Below are 19,287 nucleotides of genomic sequence, written 5' to 3'. Positions count from 1 at the left end.
TATATTACTCTCTAAATAAGCGCTAACGCTAGTACTCTTTATAAAGATATAAAGGATATTATTATATACTTAAAAATTATCTTTATAAATCTAAATTGATATACCGAAGTATATACTATATACTATTAATTAAAGATAAAATTAAGAGATAATTTTACTAACTTCCTTATAGAGTTTATATAGCTTATAGAAAAGACTATTATTATAATTAAGAACTAGAAATAAGATCTATATTCTAAACTCTTATATCTATTTTAAATCTAGATTATATAGGCTATTAATTAAGAGATTATCTCGTTCGATATATTTATATAAAGCTACTAGAATATATTATACGAAATTAGTTTATAGTAGAAAGCTAAGTCGATTAATTCCTATTTCTATATAAACCTATCTTTAAAAAGTAGTATAGATACTACTATAATTAGTTTAAATTCTACTCTTTATATAAAATAGGAGGGTAGTACTAACTTTATTAGCCTCTTTATATTTAAATAAAAGACCTTAATAAAAAAAGGTTATTACTTTAATTATAAAGAGCGAGGATATATAATCCGTAATTATCTAAAGAAGAAGTTAAATTAGCCTATTATTATAGCTACTATAACTATTATTATCTCTTAGATTTAAGAAATCGTAGAACTTAAAGTAAATAATAAAGAGAATCTAGAAAAAGCTTTTATTTAGGATAAGTCTCTTTTTTAAATAGAAAGAAAGTATTATTATTTACGCTAGACTTATAGAAATTAATTAATAATCCTAGAAATAACTTAATTTTTAATATATAATTTATATATAATAACTACTCTTTTTCTATCTTAATACTAGATAATACTAGAGTAGACGGATATATCTTTATTAATACGATAATAATTATACTACTCGGTAAGCGATTTAAAATTAAGATATAAAGGCTTAGCTATAAATATCTAATATATAGATTTAATAATAAGCTAGCTAAACTAATATAATACGCTACTATTCTTATAGTTTATATAGATAGTAGAGTATAGCGATAAGTCTTAATATTAATTATAGATCTTAGATAATATAATATAATCCTTAGACGGATATAGTTTACTAAGTATAATATTCTTCTAGATTATCGATAGTACCGGATAATTTAGCTAGATTAAAAAAGTCTCTCTAATAAAGTTATAAGTAAGATTATTATTCTTTTTTTAACCGAAATCTTAAAAAAGCTATTAAAGATAGATCTTACTTATTAAGCTAATATAGAATAATATAATCGTCTTTTCGAATAATAAGATTAATAGGATTAATAACTATCTTTATAACTCTAACGTACCCGAGAGTATTAATATAGATACTAATAAATTAAAGAAAAATAGAAGATAATTCGAAATTTAAAGAATAAAATAAAAGTTCTAAAGACCTAGATATTAATAAAGAAAGAATAGTCTCTTATTAATATTAATATCTATATAATCGGAGGCGCTAGATTTAATCGACTTTATATAAGAAGTAAGGTTAATAAAAAAACTAAAATCTTTATAACCTTTCTCTATAAGATTAATTATATTATTAATATTAAAAGCGCTTAAATATAGGATCCTAAAATTAGTAAAATACTCTAGATCCTATTAAAAGAGTACTATAATCTTATAAAAGTTTTCTTAAAGAAAAGATTAGATAAATTATTATCTTATAGATCTAGAATTAATTATAATATTATATTTAAAGCTAAAGTATAATCTAGATATTATTCTTTTTATAAACTATCTCTTTATAAACTAAAGAAAGTAAAAGAGTATATTATAAAAAATCTTAAAAAAAGATTTATTATTCTAAGTTTAGTACTATATATCTCTTTAATCTTAATAATAAAAAAATCTAGAAGTAGTCTTTATTTTTATATCGACTTTTAAAGATTAAATACTATTACGAAAAAAGATTACTATCTATTATTATTAATCGATAAAGTCTTATAATAAACTAGTAAAATAAAGTTTTTTACTAAGCTTAATATCTAGTAAGATTTCTACCGAATTTATCTAATACTAAGAGTAGAAGAGCTTACTATCTTCTATATATAATATAGATTATTTAAATATAAGATTACGCTATTTAAATTAATAAATAAACCTACTATATTCTAATAGTATATAAATAACGTATTATAAGAATATCTAGATAAATATATTATAGTCTTTATAAATAATATTTTAATCTATAGTAAGACTCTCGAAGAGTATTAATAATAAGTAAGAGAGGTATTTTAATATCTATAAAAAGTAGGTCTCTAGGTAGTATTACTAAAATACAAATTCTTAGTATAAAAGATAAAGTTCCTTAGTTTTATTATAAGTATAAATAATATTATAGTTAATCTAAGAAAGATTAGTATTATTTAGTTATAGTAAGTACTAATAACTATAAAAAAGATTTAGTTATTCTTAAGATTTTATAATTTTTACTAATAATTTATTTAAAGATATAGTATTATCTTAAAATCTTTATATCGACTTATCTAGTAAAATGTTTTTTATAAATAAATAGAATAATATAAAATAACTTTTATATTACTAAAAAAAAATTAATAACTATATTAGTTCTTTATTATTATAATCTAGCTTAATAAATAAAGATTAAGACTAATACTTCTAATAGAGTACTTAGAGTAGTTCTTTTTTAATATTATAAAAATAATAATTTCTAATATCTAATAATTTTCTTTTTAAAGAGTATATAATCTATAAAGTTAAATTATAAAATATAAGATAAAGAACTCTTAGTAATTATTTATATATTATAAGAATAGCGATCTAAACTTAAAGATTTAATATAAGAGGATTATTTTAAGATCTTAATAGATTATTAGTCTTTTAAATACTTTATAATAATAAGATAGATAAACTAATAATAAGTAAGATAAAGCGAGTTCTTATCTTAGTTCTACTTTATAATTAAATATTATTCTAGAAAAAAAAATATTATAGCTAATATCTTATTATAAAAAGACTCGCCCTATACTAATAATAGTTAATAAATAATACTTCTACTAAGAAGTTATTTAAAAGAAGATATTTATCTAATTAATTTAAACCTAATCGATATAAAATCCGCGATAAATATTACCGAGCGAGTTAAATAAGTTAACTAAAAAAGTAATAAGCTAGAGGATTTCCGGTAAATTATTAAAGAAGATAATAACTAAAAGTAGATAATTAAAGAATGTTTACTTTTATTCGAAGGACGACTTAAAGTCCTAGACGAAAAAGATTTATATATAAGACTTCTTAATAATATATATCGATAACTATTAATTATATATCTTAGAATTAAGAAACTAAAGAAGCTTATTTTATTAAGATATTATTAGTTAGGATAGGCTAATAATATAAAATAATATATAGAAAACTACTTAATTTATAAATAAATAAAGACTTAGCGAGATTATATATCTAGATTATTATATCTTTTATCTATTCCTAAGAGATCCTAGTAGTATATTTTAATAGATTTCCGCTCGTTCTTAAAGGATTATTATAGTTATAATACTATTTTTATAGTTATTAATCGACTAAGTAAAAGACTAATTTCTATTCTTTATTATAAGAATACTAATACTAAGTAGATAGCTCGACTATTTATTAATAATATAATTTAAATTATAGATATTCTAAAGACTATTATATCGGACTAGAGAGGATAATTTATTTTAGAATTCTAGACTAAGTTCTACCGGATACTTAGAATTAAAAGAAAATTATTAACTATCTACTATCTTTAGACTAATAAATAGAGCGAGATCGCTAATTAATATATAGCCTAGAGATTACGACTATATATTAAATAGAATTAGGATAACTAATTAGAGATTCTACTAATAGTAGATTTTATAGTATTAATCTTTCTATAAGATATTATAAAATAGTTACTATTCTTTATCGAAAGAGATTATAAACCGGCTATATCCTTCGATTAGAAAGATCGAAGTAATCTAATAGATAATAAATAAGATATAATTAATATATTATTATAACTCTAAGATATCTAGATAAAGATAAAAGATTAGATTATAAAGTCCTAATAATAAATAATTTAATAAGTAAATAAATATTAGAGAGAGGAGGATTTTAATATTAATAATTAGATTTTTATTATAATAAAAGATTAATAGCTTAACCGCTTAAATTAGAAGCTTTCTTATCTTATTAATAGGCCCTATAGAATTATTAAAAAGATTAAAAACGCCTATAAGCTCGATCTTCTAGAATCTATTAGAGTTTATCTAGTATTTAATCCTAATAAGCTTCGAAAAGCTTTATTATTAGAATTATTATATAGATAGTATCTAGATCCGCTACTATTAGTTAGGATCTCTAAGGAAGACAAATAGGAGGTAGATAAGGTTATCGATTTACGTCTTTACTACCGGAAGTTATAATATCGAGTTTAATAGCTCGGCTATAACCTCGACTTATAGTAATATTCTATAAGGAATTTTAAGTATATATCTTAGAGAATTTAGGATTTCTATAATAATTACCCTCTAAAGCCCGGACCCCCGATATATCTATAAGCCTAGATAGACGCGGCTAAAGATAAAGTCTTCCTTAAAGACTATAGGGATAATAATAAGCCGGCATTTAGGGGCTAAATATATTCTTAGTCGGGGGTTATATAACGATCTATAGAGTTTTCTACTAGTTAACTCCGCCTATAGAGTTTTCTACTGATTGTTTCCGCCCTTGACCTAGGACCTACCCCACATTGTCTTTGGTCCTATTGTTGATTTCTTTTTTCTTTCTTTTCTTTTTCTTCTCTGTACTTATTGTTCTAGTTGAATGCACTCTTTTTGTTAAAGAACTGGCTGGTAACATACTATAGGAGATCAGAATTAATGGACGACAATTAGTATGCAGAAATTTCATTGTGGGTGCCAAGGCTCGCTTAACCCAAGCCTATTATGGTCACGTAATCTATATCTAGCACCATGCTCACGTGATCTATATCTGGTACCGTGATTACGTAATCTATATCTAGCACTATGCTCACGTGATCTATATCTGGCACCGTGATTACGTAATCTATATCTGGCACCATACTCACGTGGTCTATATCTGGCATTATGATTATGTGATCTAATCCTAGCACCGTGATCACGTGATCTATATCTGACACCGTGATTACGTAATCTATATCTGGCACTATAGTCTATATCTAGTACTATGATTACGTAATCTATATCTGGCATCATGATCACGTGATCTATATCTCGGACCATGATCACGTGATTTAATGGGTGCATTATTATGGTGCATTATTATGGTGCATTATTATGGTGCATTAGTATGGTGTATTATTATGGGTGCTAAGGCTCGATTAACTCTAACAATTAGCCCTATCCAGATCATGTGATTTAATGGAGGCATGATTATGGGAGCATCATTATGGGGAATTAATATGGGGCCGAGTATGGAACAGATTATGGGGCAGATCATGGAAGTACTATGTGGCTGGGGTGATTCAGGGGCTGTGTTTTTTACTATGGCGATACCTTAATAAATAACACTTAGACTGAAAATGACCGCCAAGATATTCCATACCTAATTGGGTTAGACCCCTGTGCCATCAGTGATTTTTGCTGTGCCAACAGTGTTTACCTAAAATATATAGGTAGCCTTTATAGCTCTCGCCTAGTTAGTCTTTAATATAATCTATTTAGACTTACTAAGACTATATACCTTATAATCGAAAGGCTTATCTTAAATATTAGAACCTAGATCAATCTAATTAACCTTAGTCTTATAAGAACCGGTATAGCCTAAACGTCTATAGGTTAATTCCGCGGAAATCACTATAGTACTAAGAGAGGGAGAGGCTAATTAAATAAACGGTACCCTATAGAAATCCTTAGTAAAACCGATAACCCTATCTTTATTATTATATAGGGTTTTCAATTTACTATTCTACTAAATCCCTATCTCCTTCTCTATAGTGCCTAGAGAGAAAAGGTTATATTAACTAGCTCGGTAAATATAGTAAATACTAATCTAATAGTATATTAGAGTCGTTTAAATAATAATATCTTTAATATAAAGACTAAGTTAAATTAAACTATAGTATTTAGCTTTAACTTTTTTATTACCGGAGGTTAACTATTCGTATTCCTATCCCTTCGGATATTTCTTAGTTATTAAAAAGGTAGATTAATTACTATAGATATACTCTAAAATACCCGTATCTAAGATCTATAGATATCTAGGTATAATAGCTATAAATTAAATAGCTATTATCGATTAATCTAGTTATATATTATTAATATTATCTAGATCTTACTCTACCGTATATTAATTAATAAGTATATAAGAAGGGTTAAAATTAGTTAGTAAACTAGCTATCGATATTATAATAAAACTAGTACTCTTAGATATAGAAAGGTTTGTCTACTTAGTCCTATCTATTAGTAGCCCCTAGACCTATTAAGCTTTATCCTATTTAAATTCCGTAAGGTTTATTAAATTACCTCTACGATTATTATTCTTAAAGAACTAGATTCTAGGTCTTAGAACCTATCCTTCCGGACGTTTATTAGGATATAGATTCTAGTATAATAATATATTATAGCCTATTACCTTATAGTAAGAATAATTACTATTATTACTTCTCTTAGGCCTATATACTCTCTATTTATTAATATATTCCTAGGGAGATATACCTTTCGGAGGTAAATTTATTAAACGAGTATTCTAAGAATTCTAAGGCTTCGAAGGATTCGGAGGATTACTATTTTACTAGCGTCGAGGTTAGTTATTATTAACCGTAGATATAATATTAAAGGAATTAGCGGAAGTAGACTTAATATAGTCCTAAATTGCTATACTATATCGATAGAAATCGACTATAGTAATTATAGTAACTAGATTTTTAATAGCGTTTAGTTTATTATTCTTTATAACTATAAAACTATTTAGCTCTAATACCTCTATTAGCTCTATTAATATTATTTATAAAGCGTAATAAGATAGAATTCTAGACTTTAAATTAGTTAACGTCTTATATGTTACCTTTATTAAAATAATAAATTTATCGCTTAACGAAAACTTCCTTTTAGAGATAGACCGGAAAGCTATTATAGCTACTTTTAAAGTACTATAACCTTTACCTTTTAAATACTTCCGAATCTCCTCTATAAACTTATCTATAAATATAATCGGATTTCCCTAACTATTAATTTCCTCTATTAAGTCGCTATCTAAACTACTAGATATTTAAGTACGAACTTACTTAGAAAGAGTCTTCTACTTCTAGCTATTCGGGTCTCTTCGGCTCGGCTAAGGGATCGATCGTTTAATCAAATTATATAAATTATAGCTCTCTAAGATCTTCTTAATCTTATCGATCTATTTATTAAGATCCTCTCTTTCTTTAAGAGGAGGGGTAATTTTGTAAAGATTGAATATTCTAATATCTAGTAGACCGACAGCTTAGTTAATAACTAAGACGTCTTCTTCATTATACTAGTTGTTATTATTAGGTAGGTAGGTTACTATTTTAACAAAATAACTATAAAGTAAGGTATAGTATCTTCTACTACCCTTCAAAAACAAAGTTCCAAAGCAAGACCTAATACTATTATAGTACTATCCTTGATAGATATTGATAAAATAATGATTCAGAGGTAGAAAAAAAGGGCTTTATAACCTAATGAGTAATCTATGATAGATTACTACTGAGAGGGAAAAAATAGAAGAAAGATTCTTAATTGCTAAAACTAATTATGTAGGGGTTTATATACCCTGCAAACCATCTGAACATAAACAACAAATAGCAAACAAAAGAAGACTCAGTCTGTAGCAAACAATCATGCATGCCTGAGGGTTCAACATAAAGTCTTAGTAATAAATAATTTAGTAAGTAAATAAGTATTAAAAAGAGAAGGATTTTAATATTAGTAATTAGGTTTTTATTATAATAAAAGATTAGTAGCTTAACTACTTAAATCGGAAGCTTTCTTATCTTATTAGCGGACTTTATAAAATTATTAAGAAGATTAGAAACGCTTATAAGCTCGATCTTCTAGAATCTATTAGAGTTTACTTAATATTTAATCCTAGTAAGCTTCGAAAAGCCTTATTATTAGAACTATTATATAGATAGTATCTAGATCCGCCGCTACCGGTTAGGATCTCTAAAGAAGATAAATAGGAGGTAGATAAGATTATCGATTTATATCTTTACTACTAGAAGTTATAATATTAAGTTTAATAGCTCGGCTATAACCTCGATCTATAGTAGTATCCTATAAGGAATTTTAAGTATATACCTTAAAAAATTTAGGACTTCTATAATAATTACCCTTTAAAACCCGGACCCCCGATACGCCTATAAGCCTAGATAGACGTAGCCGAAGACGAAGTCTTCCTTAAAGACTATAGAGATAACGATAAGCCGGTATTTAGGGGCTAAATACATTCTTAGTCGGGGGTTATATAACGATCCGTAGAGTTTTCTATATGACGATCCGTAGAGTTTTCTGCCAACTAGCTCCGCCTTTAGACTAGTCAGTTGGTTCTGCCGTGTTTGCCCGCCTACAGAGTTTTCTGCTGATTGTTTCCGCCCTTAGCCTAGGACCCACCCCACATTGTCTTTGGTCCTGTTGTTGATTTCTTTTTTCTTTCTTTTCTTTTTCTTCCCTATACTTATTGTTCTAGTTGAAATGCACTCTTTTAATTAAGAACTGGCTGGTAACAATATAATCTATATTTAAAGTAGATATAAAAGTTTAGAATATAGATCTCGTTTCTAGTTCTTAATTATAATAATAGCTTCTTCTATAAATATATAAATTCTATAAGAAAATCGGTAAAATTATCTCTAGACTTTATCTTTAGTTTATAGTATATAATATATACTTCGGTATATCGATTTAAATTTATAAAGATAGTTTTTAAATAAATAATAATATCTTTTATATCTTTATAAGAAATACTAGTATTAGTATTTATTTAGGAAGTAATATATAGCTAGGCTTTATTTTTATATTAGCTTTATATATAAAATCTCTAATAAATAAAAAAAAGAATAGTTTTAAGCTTTTATTAGATTACTATTTTCTATATTTCGAATCTTATTTTCTTTTTATTATTAAGTATTAATATATTAGATATCTTAGTTATCTTCTAGATAATATTAGCCTCTATAATTAATACGCTAGTATTAGCTATATTAGGATTCTAAATAATAAAGAGATAGAATACTAAATCTCTATATTTATAGATCGCGATATTATAATAAGTAACTATCTTATTATATTTAATTATTAAGTCGTTAATATTATTAAGAAATATTATAATCTCCTCTCTTAACTCCTAATTCTCTTACTCTAATTATCGGTATTAATAAATAAGTTCCTAGAATCTCTTCTTTAAAAAAGTCTTCCGAAGTTATTTATATATAGAAGATAATCCCTCTTTAGTATTATTATTATTATTTATCTTACTAGTATCTACTAGTCTTAATAATTAAATATATAAGGTTCTTAGTTCGGGTATATTAACTACCTAGTCGATCTCTTCTTCTTCTAGTATAGTAGCGACCGGCTACTTACCGCGGTTTATTAGGTTTCGGCGGGTCTCGACTATAATAACTAGTTAGATAGGGTTTAGTTCGGTTTAGAGGGTTTTAGTTATATAATACTAAGAAACGGAAAGTAGGTAAGCTAGACCGAGATCTATTATAATAGGGATCTATATAGTCTTTCTACTTATTAAATTTAATTCGGTACTTATTATTATATTACTAGCTAGTTCTTTAATAAAAAGAGTATATTTTAACTAAAATAATAAGTATAGAGAGGGAAAAAAAAGAGAAGAAAAAAATCTATTAATAGGACTAAAGATAATATAGGGTAGGTCCTAACCGGCCCCACTTTTATTTCCTAGGCAATAAAACGGACCCTCGCAAGCGAGGGTCTGACACCCAAACACAAAACCACCCCCAAATGCAAGTGTATCTTTTACTAGGCGAGCCATATAAAAGGTACATACAAAATGCTGATTTTTAGTACTACAAAAGTCTTTAAAAGCTTACTATAACCTAGTATATAAAACTATCCGCTCTATTTAAATACTATATTTGATTTTTAGCCTAGGTTTTAGGGAGCCCTCTTAAAGTATTACGATTTGAAGTTTTGGCCTACTATCGCGCCGAATATAAGATATTTGACTACTAAGGCGTCCCGGAAACTTGCCCTTTAAATTTAATAAAAGTATTAAGGTAGTATTAGAATATTACTGATATACTTAAAATAGAAGGTCTTTATGTAATTTAGTCGAGAAAAACGAGTATTTATGTATGTACCTTTTATATGGCTCGCCTAGTAAAAGATACACTTACATTTGGGGGTGGTTTTGTGTTTGGGTATCAGACCCTCGCTTACGAGGGTCCGTTTTATTGCCTGGGAAATAAAAAGTGGGGCCGGTTAGGTTAAAGATAGAAACAATTAGCAGAAATCTCTATAAGGCGGACAAATATAGTAGAACTAACTAACTCGTCTAAAGGCTAAGTTAGTTAGTAGAAAACTCTGTAAGTAGAGTCAACTAGCAGAAACCCCTCTAGATCGTTATATATAATAGTAATTATAGACGATATAATATATTATTATTTCGCTTTATACCTTATAATAAAAGATAAAGTATTATTAGTTTTATAATATTTTATAGAAGATATTTACTAGAAAGTAATAATTTAGACTTTCGAATAGAGTATTAATAGAGGAAGAGAGTTCTTTATCTTTATTATTTAGATAAGAAATAAGATAATAATTATATCTATTTCTATACCCTACGCTTATAAATAAAATAGCGTCTCCGAATTTATAGGCTATTATCTTCTCTAGATTATAAAGATAATAAGAATTAATACCGGTTTACTAAAGGAGTTATAGACTAAGGCTTTAAATATAGCTTACTATATTATAAATTGTCTCTAAAGGAAGAAATAAAGGGAAGCTAATTAAGAAGCGCTTATTATTATATAAATAAAATAATTAAATATATAAACTCCCGATAATATAACTTTTTCTTTTCTATAGACTTAATATACTAAGATATAATTTATATTCCGAAAGAAAGAAGGATTTAGAGTTAGAAGATAGAGGTAAGAGCCTAGATAAGTTACTTTATTAGATATAAGAGAGATAATAGTTATATCTATAGAATTTATAATCCTAAAACTAGGAAAGTAATAAGATATAGAGATATTATTTTTTAAAAATAGAAATAGGGAATTCCTTATTTTAATAATTAGTATATTATTATTATAGAAGAGGTAATCGATAGTCCTACTATAATATGTCGAATTGCAAGGTTGCATACATGGGATGATACCATGGAAGATTATGTAATCATGCTTAGTAATAACCGCACAGAAACAGCAGTTTCTATTATGTAGAAAATGCAGAGTTCTCCATATCAGCCCTGAGGTCCATACATTTCAATACGTTAGATTTCTGTCAGTTATGAGCCCGGCTTTGTTCCATTAATCAATTCAAAGATCAACCCTGCTTCTAATCGATACTGAGGTAATTTACCTAGCGACGAAGCAACCCCTAAATCGAAGAAAGAATCGGAAATCTGTTATTAATAAATCATGGCCGATTATCTCTCCGCGGGTCTATCCTCCCGCGTTATCCTTAAGGATACCGAAACTTAGGATGTATAGATCGCTAATATCGAATCGATTATAGTGTAATTTGATGTTTGGGAGCTATGTGATCCTAGTAAGGAAAAAGAACCGGAGATACGGAAAGCTCCGGTAGAGATTATATTGATTGAAGAAGCGGAGAAGAAGTATAGCGATAAATAGGTCGATACTTATAAAGTGATTTAATCGAATTAGTCGATAAAGAATATACTATATACCTAGGAAAAGAAGGGGTTAAGTATAATTGTAACGGTAATCCGGAATAGTGTTTATATAAACTTCTAGCTGTTTATTATAAACTATAAGACTCTATATAGTCTACTCCGAAACCTTCGAGAAAGGTTCGCCTCGGAGTATAATCCGATCTATTCTACTAGGCTCCGTTAATAATAGAGAAGCCTAGATAGAGGGTTAGATAAAAATATAAATATTAATAAATAGTTATTAAACTAAGAGATAGTTTAATTAAGCTATAAAAGAGTAGGAATACTAGAGGTAAATAACGCTTCGACTTAGTTCCTTAATACTATCTTAGTAATATTACCTAGATTCTACGAGATATAGACTCTAAGACTATAAGATAAAGAAGATATCGGATTTACTAAGCTTCTTAATCGGTATCGAGTATACTAGAAGATTACCTATAGTAAGCTAGTTGCTAATTAAAGAGGTATCTCTAAAACTGCTTTTTCGATATAGTAAGGCTATAAAGAAGCTAAGCTAAAGACCTCGGATAAAAAGTTAGCTAAGATAAAGTTAGCTAAAGAACTACCGTTTAAATTAAAGCTATATCTATATAGATAGAACTATAGACGGCACCTACCTTAGAAATATTAGGACGTCTTTAATAAGGATAAACCTTTTAGGTATACTAGAAATAAGGAAGCTAAGTAGAAATAAGAGAAAGCTATAAAGGCTAACCCTACTTAGAAAGCCTAGGTTAATAAGAAACGTTAAGAAAACCTATAGGGGAAGGTAGCTTAGTAAGTAAATACTACCCTTAATAACGAAGATAACTTATTATATAGGTTCTTCTCTATTTAGGCCGGCGAGTTAAAGAAAGGTAAGCTATAGGCCGGCGTACTAAAGGTAGGTAAGCCCTAGGTAAGTAAGCCAGCGGCTAGTAAGCAAATTCTAACCTCTACTATTATATCTACCTAAATTCTCGATACCGAACCGATTAGATAGAGATAGGTAGTCGATACCGGCGCGTAGATATATATTTATAATAATCGGGAGTGGTTTAAAACTTTCGAAGATATATAGAGTAGTATTAGGGTAGGAGATATAGAAACGAGTATCGATAGGGTAGGTACTATAGTAATCTATAATATTAGCCCTATTAATAGAAAAGTAGTTAAAATAAAGCTATATAACGCTAAGTACTCGCCTAATTTCTATAGTAATCTAATATTTAATAGGTTAATAATAAAAGCGAGGCTAATAATAAACTTCCGAAAGAACTATATTAAATTAACTAAGAAACCGGTATACTAAGTATATTAGGATTAGAAGTTAATATAATTAAAATAACTAACTAGTAAAGGATTAGCTTTTACTATAAAGAAGTTAGTAAGAGAACTAAAGTTAGAAGCTTCGATCTAAACTTAATATAGGCGCCTAGGCTATATTAGTTAGTAACGTCTTACTAAGCTAGTAGAGATAATTAAGGGGATTACTATTAAAAGCAATCTTAGTAAGGAGTAGGTATATAAAGCTTATTAATTAGTAGATACCCTAAAGCAAATCTCTCGCTAGAAAATAGGCTAAGTATATAGTATATTTAGACGTATCTACTTCGATCTAGTATAGAATTAAACTACTTATAATAGATATATCTAGATAACGTATTTTTACCTTAATAATATTAAGTACTACTTTGTCTTTATATATACTAAGAAAAGTGAATACTAAATAGTAGTTAAGAAGTTCCTAGTATTAGTTAAGAACTAGCTAAAAATCGAGATTAAGATATTCTACTATAATAATAAGCGGAGTATAGGTCTCGAAGTTAAAATAATAATAGAAGCCGAGGGATATATAATTAAGTATTCGCTACCTAGCTTACTAGAGATAAATAGTCCTACCGAGAGATCTAGGGGGATAGTAGTAAGAACTACTAGAGTTCTAATTAATAATATAGATCTCCCTAAGAATCTATAGCTAGAGGTAATATATATAGTAGTATATATCCTTAATAAGACTCCGATAAAGATTAGAGATCAATAGATTATACCTTAGAAAGAACTAATAAAGTATATTATATTAGATAGTATCTATTACTAAGAGATTAACCTTTTAAATATAAGGTTATATAGCTATCTAACGTACTCGAGAATTATTAAGAGAGTCTAATTAGATAAGATAGTACTTAGAGTAGAGATAGGATATCTCGTAGGGTATATCTCTAAGAACCTATATAAGATATAATTCCCCTATAAAGGCCGTAATAGAAGGGTAGACGTCGTTAGAGATACCGTTTTCGATAAATTAAGGAGGTATTCAAAATCGATACCTAAGGAAGAAGATGCTATTAGTATTATAATAGATAGACTAAGTATCTAGGATAACTAGCCGTAGGTACTTACTAATAATAAAGTATAGGTTGAGATTAGTACCTAGATAGAGATACCTAGATCGATAGCTAGGATAGTACTATATAATAAAACTAAGTATACTAAGTAAGCTAGAGATAATATAGTTAATATAGCTAATAATATAGTTAATATAGTTGATATAGCTAATAATCTAGTTAATAGAAATAATAGAAATAATAATAAAGAAGAGGTTAGGTAGAGAATCCTACTATAAGTTAGAAAGGAAGCAGCTAGATTGCCTACCCTATAGTTAATAATTAGACTAAAAAAACAAATAAAAGAGCAAATAATAGGAGAGTAAATAAATCTATAGAGAGGCCTACTAGGAAACTTCCTAGATATACTATCCTCCCTACTACTATTAAGATTATTATTATCACTATTAAAACTAGCCTTAGTATCCCTAAATCTATCGATTCTATCGAATCCGGAGCCCCGAGAAGTATTATTGTTACTAGATCCGATCTCCGTAATCCTATCGATCGAAACTAGGGGGGTAGATAGGGATATAGAAGTAAGAGATAATAAAGTAAGTAATAATAAAGTAGAGATAGAGAGATAGCTATAAAGGGAAATAGTAGACTTACCGGTACTATTATTATCCTATCGAGAGTAGTCCTATCGAGAGTAGTTCTATCGAGCGTCCTCCTAAGTATCGTTATTATTATCCTAACGAGTACTAAGAGATATATTAGGTGATATAGATATATTAAATATTATTACCGGTAGTAGATCTAGGAGACTAAGGACGGATCTAGATTATACTACCTACTTATCTCTTAATCTACTAAGCCTACTTTATACCTTCTCTATAGGTATAAGTAAAAGATTCGATAAGAAGCTTTACCGAGATAAACTTCCCCCGCTACTAGAGAACTAGGTATAGATTAAGAAGTACTAGTTCGGAGAAGGTTTTATAGTAGCGGTAAGCTTCGAAGTTTAGACGCTTAAGAAGAAAGAGACCTATACTAAGGTACTAATTCCGAATTAAAGAGGAGTCTAGGTACTACCTTTAAAATAGGTCCTTATCTATAAATTTAATATAGATAGATTTCTCGAGAAGTTTAAAGCGAGAATCTACGTTAGAGGTGATCTTTAATAGATGTCGATAGAAGAGAAAAGGGTAGCTACCCTAGCTATTAAAATAGCGAGAGCAATCTTTACCTTAGTAGTAGCCTTTAATCTCGATATAATATAGAGAGACGTAGTTACTATATTCCTAAACTTAGTACTCTAAAGTAAGGTTTATACTAAGTACCCGTAAGGATTCGAAGTATAAGATTAATATTAGCTACTCTATAGAGCTTTCTATAGCTTATAAATATTACTAAGATTATAGTAGTAAGAAGTAATAAAGATACTAGTAAAGCTAGGCCTTACCCTAGTACCGGAAGATCTATATATCTTTATAAAGAATAGTATTATCGTCTTCTTCTATATAGACGATATTATTATTATAAACTATCTAGATCCTTACTATATTAAGAAGGTAGCTAAGCTAGATAATAATATTAAGAAGTAATAGGAATTACGAGAACTAGAAGCAAACTAGTTCTTAAATATCCGTATTATTAGAAATAAAGATTAGATAAAACTCTAGTTATACTAAGATAGTGATGAGCAATCTATGTAAGATTACTACTGAGGGGGAAAAAGTAGAAGAAAGATTCTTAATTGCTAAAACTAATTATGCAGGGGTTTATATACCCTGCAAACCATCTGAACATAAACAACAAATAGCAAACAAAAGAAGGCTCAGTCTGTATCAAACAATCAAGCATGCATGCCTGAGGGTTCAACACACCCCCCCAGACTGAGTATCAAAAATAAATCATAAAAATCAATCTGGTTTGCATAGTAAAATCATGCATAAAATCAACAATTTCCAAGTATCAAATTCCATCAATTTGTCGTCATTTCCTTCTCAATTTTCTTCGTAACCAGTTGCTCTCTCAATCTTTCAAAATCAACCTTCGGTAAGGCCTTTGTCAATACATCAGCTGGATTTGACTTTGAATCAATGACTCTAATATCAATCCATTTGGCCTTCCAGGCATGCTTCACGAAGTGGTATTTCACATCCAACCACTTAGTGCTCTTTTTAAAAGCATCATTCTTCAAGATTGCAACTGTATTGTCGCTGTCAGTGCAGATCGGGACTTGAACTTTATCTTTGACTTCAAGATTCAGCTGTTGAAGGATTTTGACCAGATACAATGCTTCCCGCACCGCACTATCCAAAGCAATGTACTCTGCAACAGTGCTTCCGGTAGCAACAATGTCTTGCTTCCGAGAGCTCTATAAAACCGGTGCTCCGGTATAGTAGAAAATGTAGGCCTCAGTTGATTTGCCATCTTCGTAGTCGTTATACGAAGAATCAACGTAGCCAATCAAACCATCTTCCTTAACTGCCAATTTAACTCCATAATCCGGAGCGCCTTTCAGATAGCGTAAAAGCTAAGATAAAGCTTCCAAATCTTGCTTCCTTGGGTTGGCAGTTCTTCTTTGTAATCGATTCACAGCAAAGGCTATATCTAGCCTGGTTCTCATGGTCAACCAGCCAACCTTGCCAACGTCCTCTCCATATGCAGATTTCTCTTACACCGTGATTTGTTGATCATTATCAATATCTATCTTAATGATTGATCTTATTATCGAACCGTTTGTCGTTGATCTTGAACCACTTATTATTGATTCCTTTATTGAAAAAGGTGGTTGATAGGACGCCTTTATTGGTAAGTACGTCGAGCTAACCCTACCTATACTTGCCGTTTACAAGAGGTCTTTAAGATAAGCAGCTTGGTCCATCCAGATGCCATGATCCGATCTAGTAAGACTGCAACCTAGAAACCTAGCAGGCTCCCCGATTACCTTGATCTTAAAAGTAATCGATTGCTTTAACCATTCAATATCTTCCTTCGACACTGCGGTATAGAGGGTGTTATCAACATATAGCAGAAGCCACATACTCTTCCCCTTATACCAAAAAATATATCTTTCATCAGACAGTTGTTAAAATCTAAGACTCTCCAATTGCTGTTTGATCGTTTCATACTATAGGCAAGCTGATTGACGTAAACCATACATTGCCTGGTTAATCATACAAACTTTGCCCGGTGTCTTATACCCCGTAGGTGATCTTATAAAGACGCACCTCTCGTTAATCAGGGCATTAAGATAGGTAGTCGTGTAGTCAATCTATTCCCAAAACAAATTCCGAATCATCACTATAGAGAGGAATAGTCTTGTGCTCTCTAGCCGTGCTACAGGAGCGTAGGTATCGTCAAAGTCGAAACCTAGTCTCTATCTATTACCACAGATGACCTATCGAGCTCTGAACTCGGTAATGTAGTCTTCTTTGTTACATTTGATATCAAAAACCTATTTGCCAGGTAGCACAGTGCTTCCCTTTGGTGGATCATCAATAGTTTGATAGGCCTTAGCACGATCAAGCTTTTCAACCTGTAGGTCTATCGCTTGCTGCTATAGCTCGTTCTGCGGTGAATCCAATACTTCTATCCGGTTGCGTGGAATCTTGATTTGCCAGGTCTTTAAACCTTAGGGAATATCAATTGCCACCGTACCTATCATTATCTCAATTGAATCAATTGCTGATAAAGCCTTGCCATATTTATCCCATTCTTCATCTTCGAAACGTCTTAGTAGGTTCAATTGACGTCCAAACCTAGTTCTTACCGGTTGTGGCGGAGTCAGTATAGGCGTAGATAATGGGTCCGGTGATAATAATGCCGGAGATGGTGCCGACGGTGATAGTGTAGGCATCAAATTTCCAGAAATCAACTTTGCACCCGCCTTTAGCGTAGCAAAATACATGCTTTAATCATCATCATCCTCTTCTTCATCTATCTCAATCACCCGTTGTTAATCATTAAGCTTTAGTAGTTGATCAACCTGTTGAATTTGTCGAGAACGTTATGCTATAATAATAGGTGATCTAGTTCCTTGCTTAGAATCCAAAGGGCCATCGATCACCTCCCCTTCAACGACAATATCCCGATCATTAAAGTAAGGAATTCCCTATTTCTGTTCCTAGAAAACAACGTCTCTATGCCTTATCACCTTCCTAGTTTTAGGATTATAAATTCGGTAGATATAACCATTGTCTCCTTCGTATCCGACAAGGTGGCCTATCTAGGCCCTTAGCTCCATCTTTTGGCTCTAGATTCTCCTCTCCTTCGGAATGTGAACATATGCCTTAGCATACCAGGTCCGTAGAAAAGAAAGAGTTGTATTATCGGGAGTTCGCATATTCAATTGCTTCCTCTAAGCGATCACTAGTGCATCATTTCCCTTCCTTCGAAGACGATTTATAATATAGCAAGCGGTATTCAAAGCCTCGGTCTACAATTCCTTCGGCGAACCAGCATCAATTCCCATTATCCTTGTGATTTAGAGAAGGTAATAGCCTATGAATTCGGAGACGCCATTCTGTTCATAGGCGTAGGGAGCAGAAATAGACACAATCATTATCTTGTTTCTTACCCAATTGACAAAGGTAAAGAACTCTCTCCCTCCGTCAATTCTCCATTCAAAAGTCCAAGTTGTTGTCTTTTGGTAAATATCTTCTACAAAGCGTTGTAGAACCGGTGATGCCTTACCCTTTGTTGCAAGACATAATGCAAACCGATAACGTGTTACATCATCAGTGATCACCATTGTATGTTGCCTATTATTCTTACCGTTCTCTGGGTTATATCCTAGCGGATTGACCGGCTGCAGATCGATATGAAATATGTAGGCAGCCTTTGTAGCTCTTACTTGATTGGCTCTTAATATAATCTGCTTAGACTTGCCAAGGCCACATGCCTCGCAATCAAAAGATTCATTTTCTTGAATGTCACAACCTAGATCTGCCTAATTAAGCTTAGTTTTATAAGAACCGGTATGGCCTAAACGTCTATGGGCCAGTTCCGCGGAAATCACTACAGCACCTAGAGAGGGAGAGGCCAATTAAATAAACGGCACCCTATAAAAGTCTTTGGTAAAACCGATCACC

At 30.0% G+C, this 19,287-nt stretch overlaps 1 protein-coding gene across 1 annotated transcript; it reads right to left on the bottom strand.

The window, feature by feature from the left end:
- Positions 1-16,568: 16,568 nt before the first annotated feature.
- Positions 16,569-17,692, bottom strand: N7516_010378 (uncharacterized protein; the record flags this gene model as incomplete). Its single annotated transcript, XM_057223097.1, is given in 6 exon segments — positions 16,569-16,727; positions 16,791-16,865; positions 17,240-17,324; positions 17,356-17,468; positions 17,499-17,573; positions 17,585-17,692. The coding sequence occupies 6 exon segments, from the start codon at positions 17,690-17,692 to the stop codon at positions 16,569-16,571; spliced, it is 615 nt and encodes a 204-aa protein (XP_057070318.1).
- Positions 17,693-19,287: the final 1,595 nt, after the last annotated feature.

Source organism: Penicillium verrucosum (genome assembly GCF_028828655.1).
Source record: "Penicillium verrucosum strain IBT 35672 chromosome Unknown utg000004l_segment0_segment0, whole genome shotgun sequence".
Lineage (NCBI taxonomy): Eukaryota > Fungi > Ascomycota > Eurotiomycetes > Eurotiales > Aspergillaceae > Penicillium > Penicillium verrucosum.
Note: the sequence above shows the minus strand (reverse complement) of the source record. Positions and strands in the feature narration are given on the sequence as shown.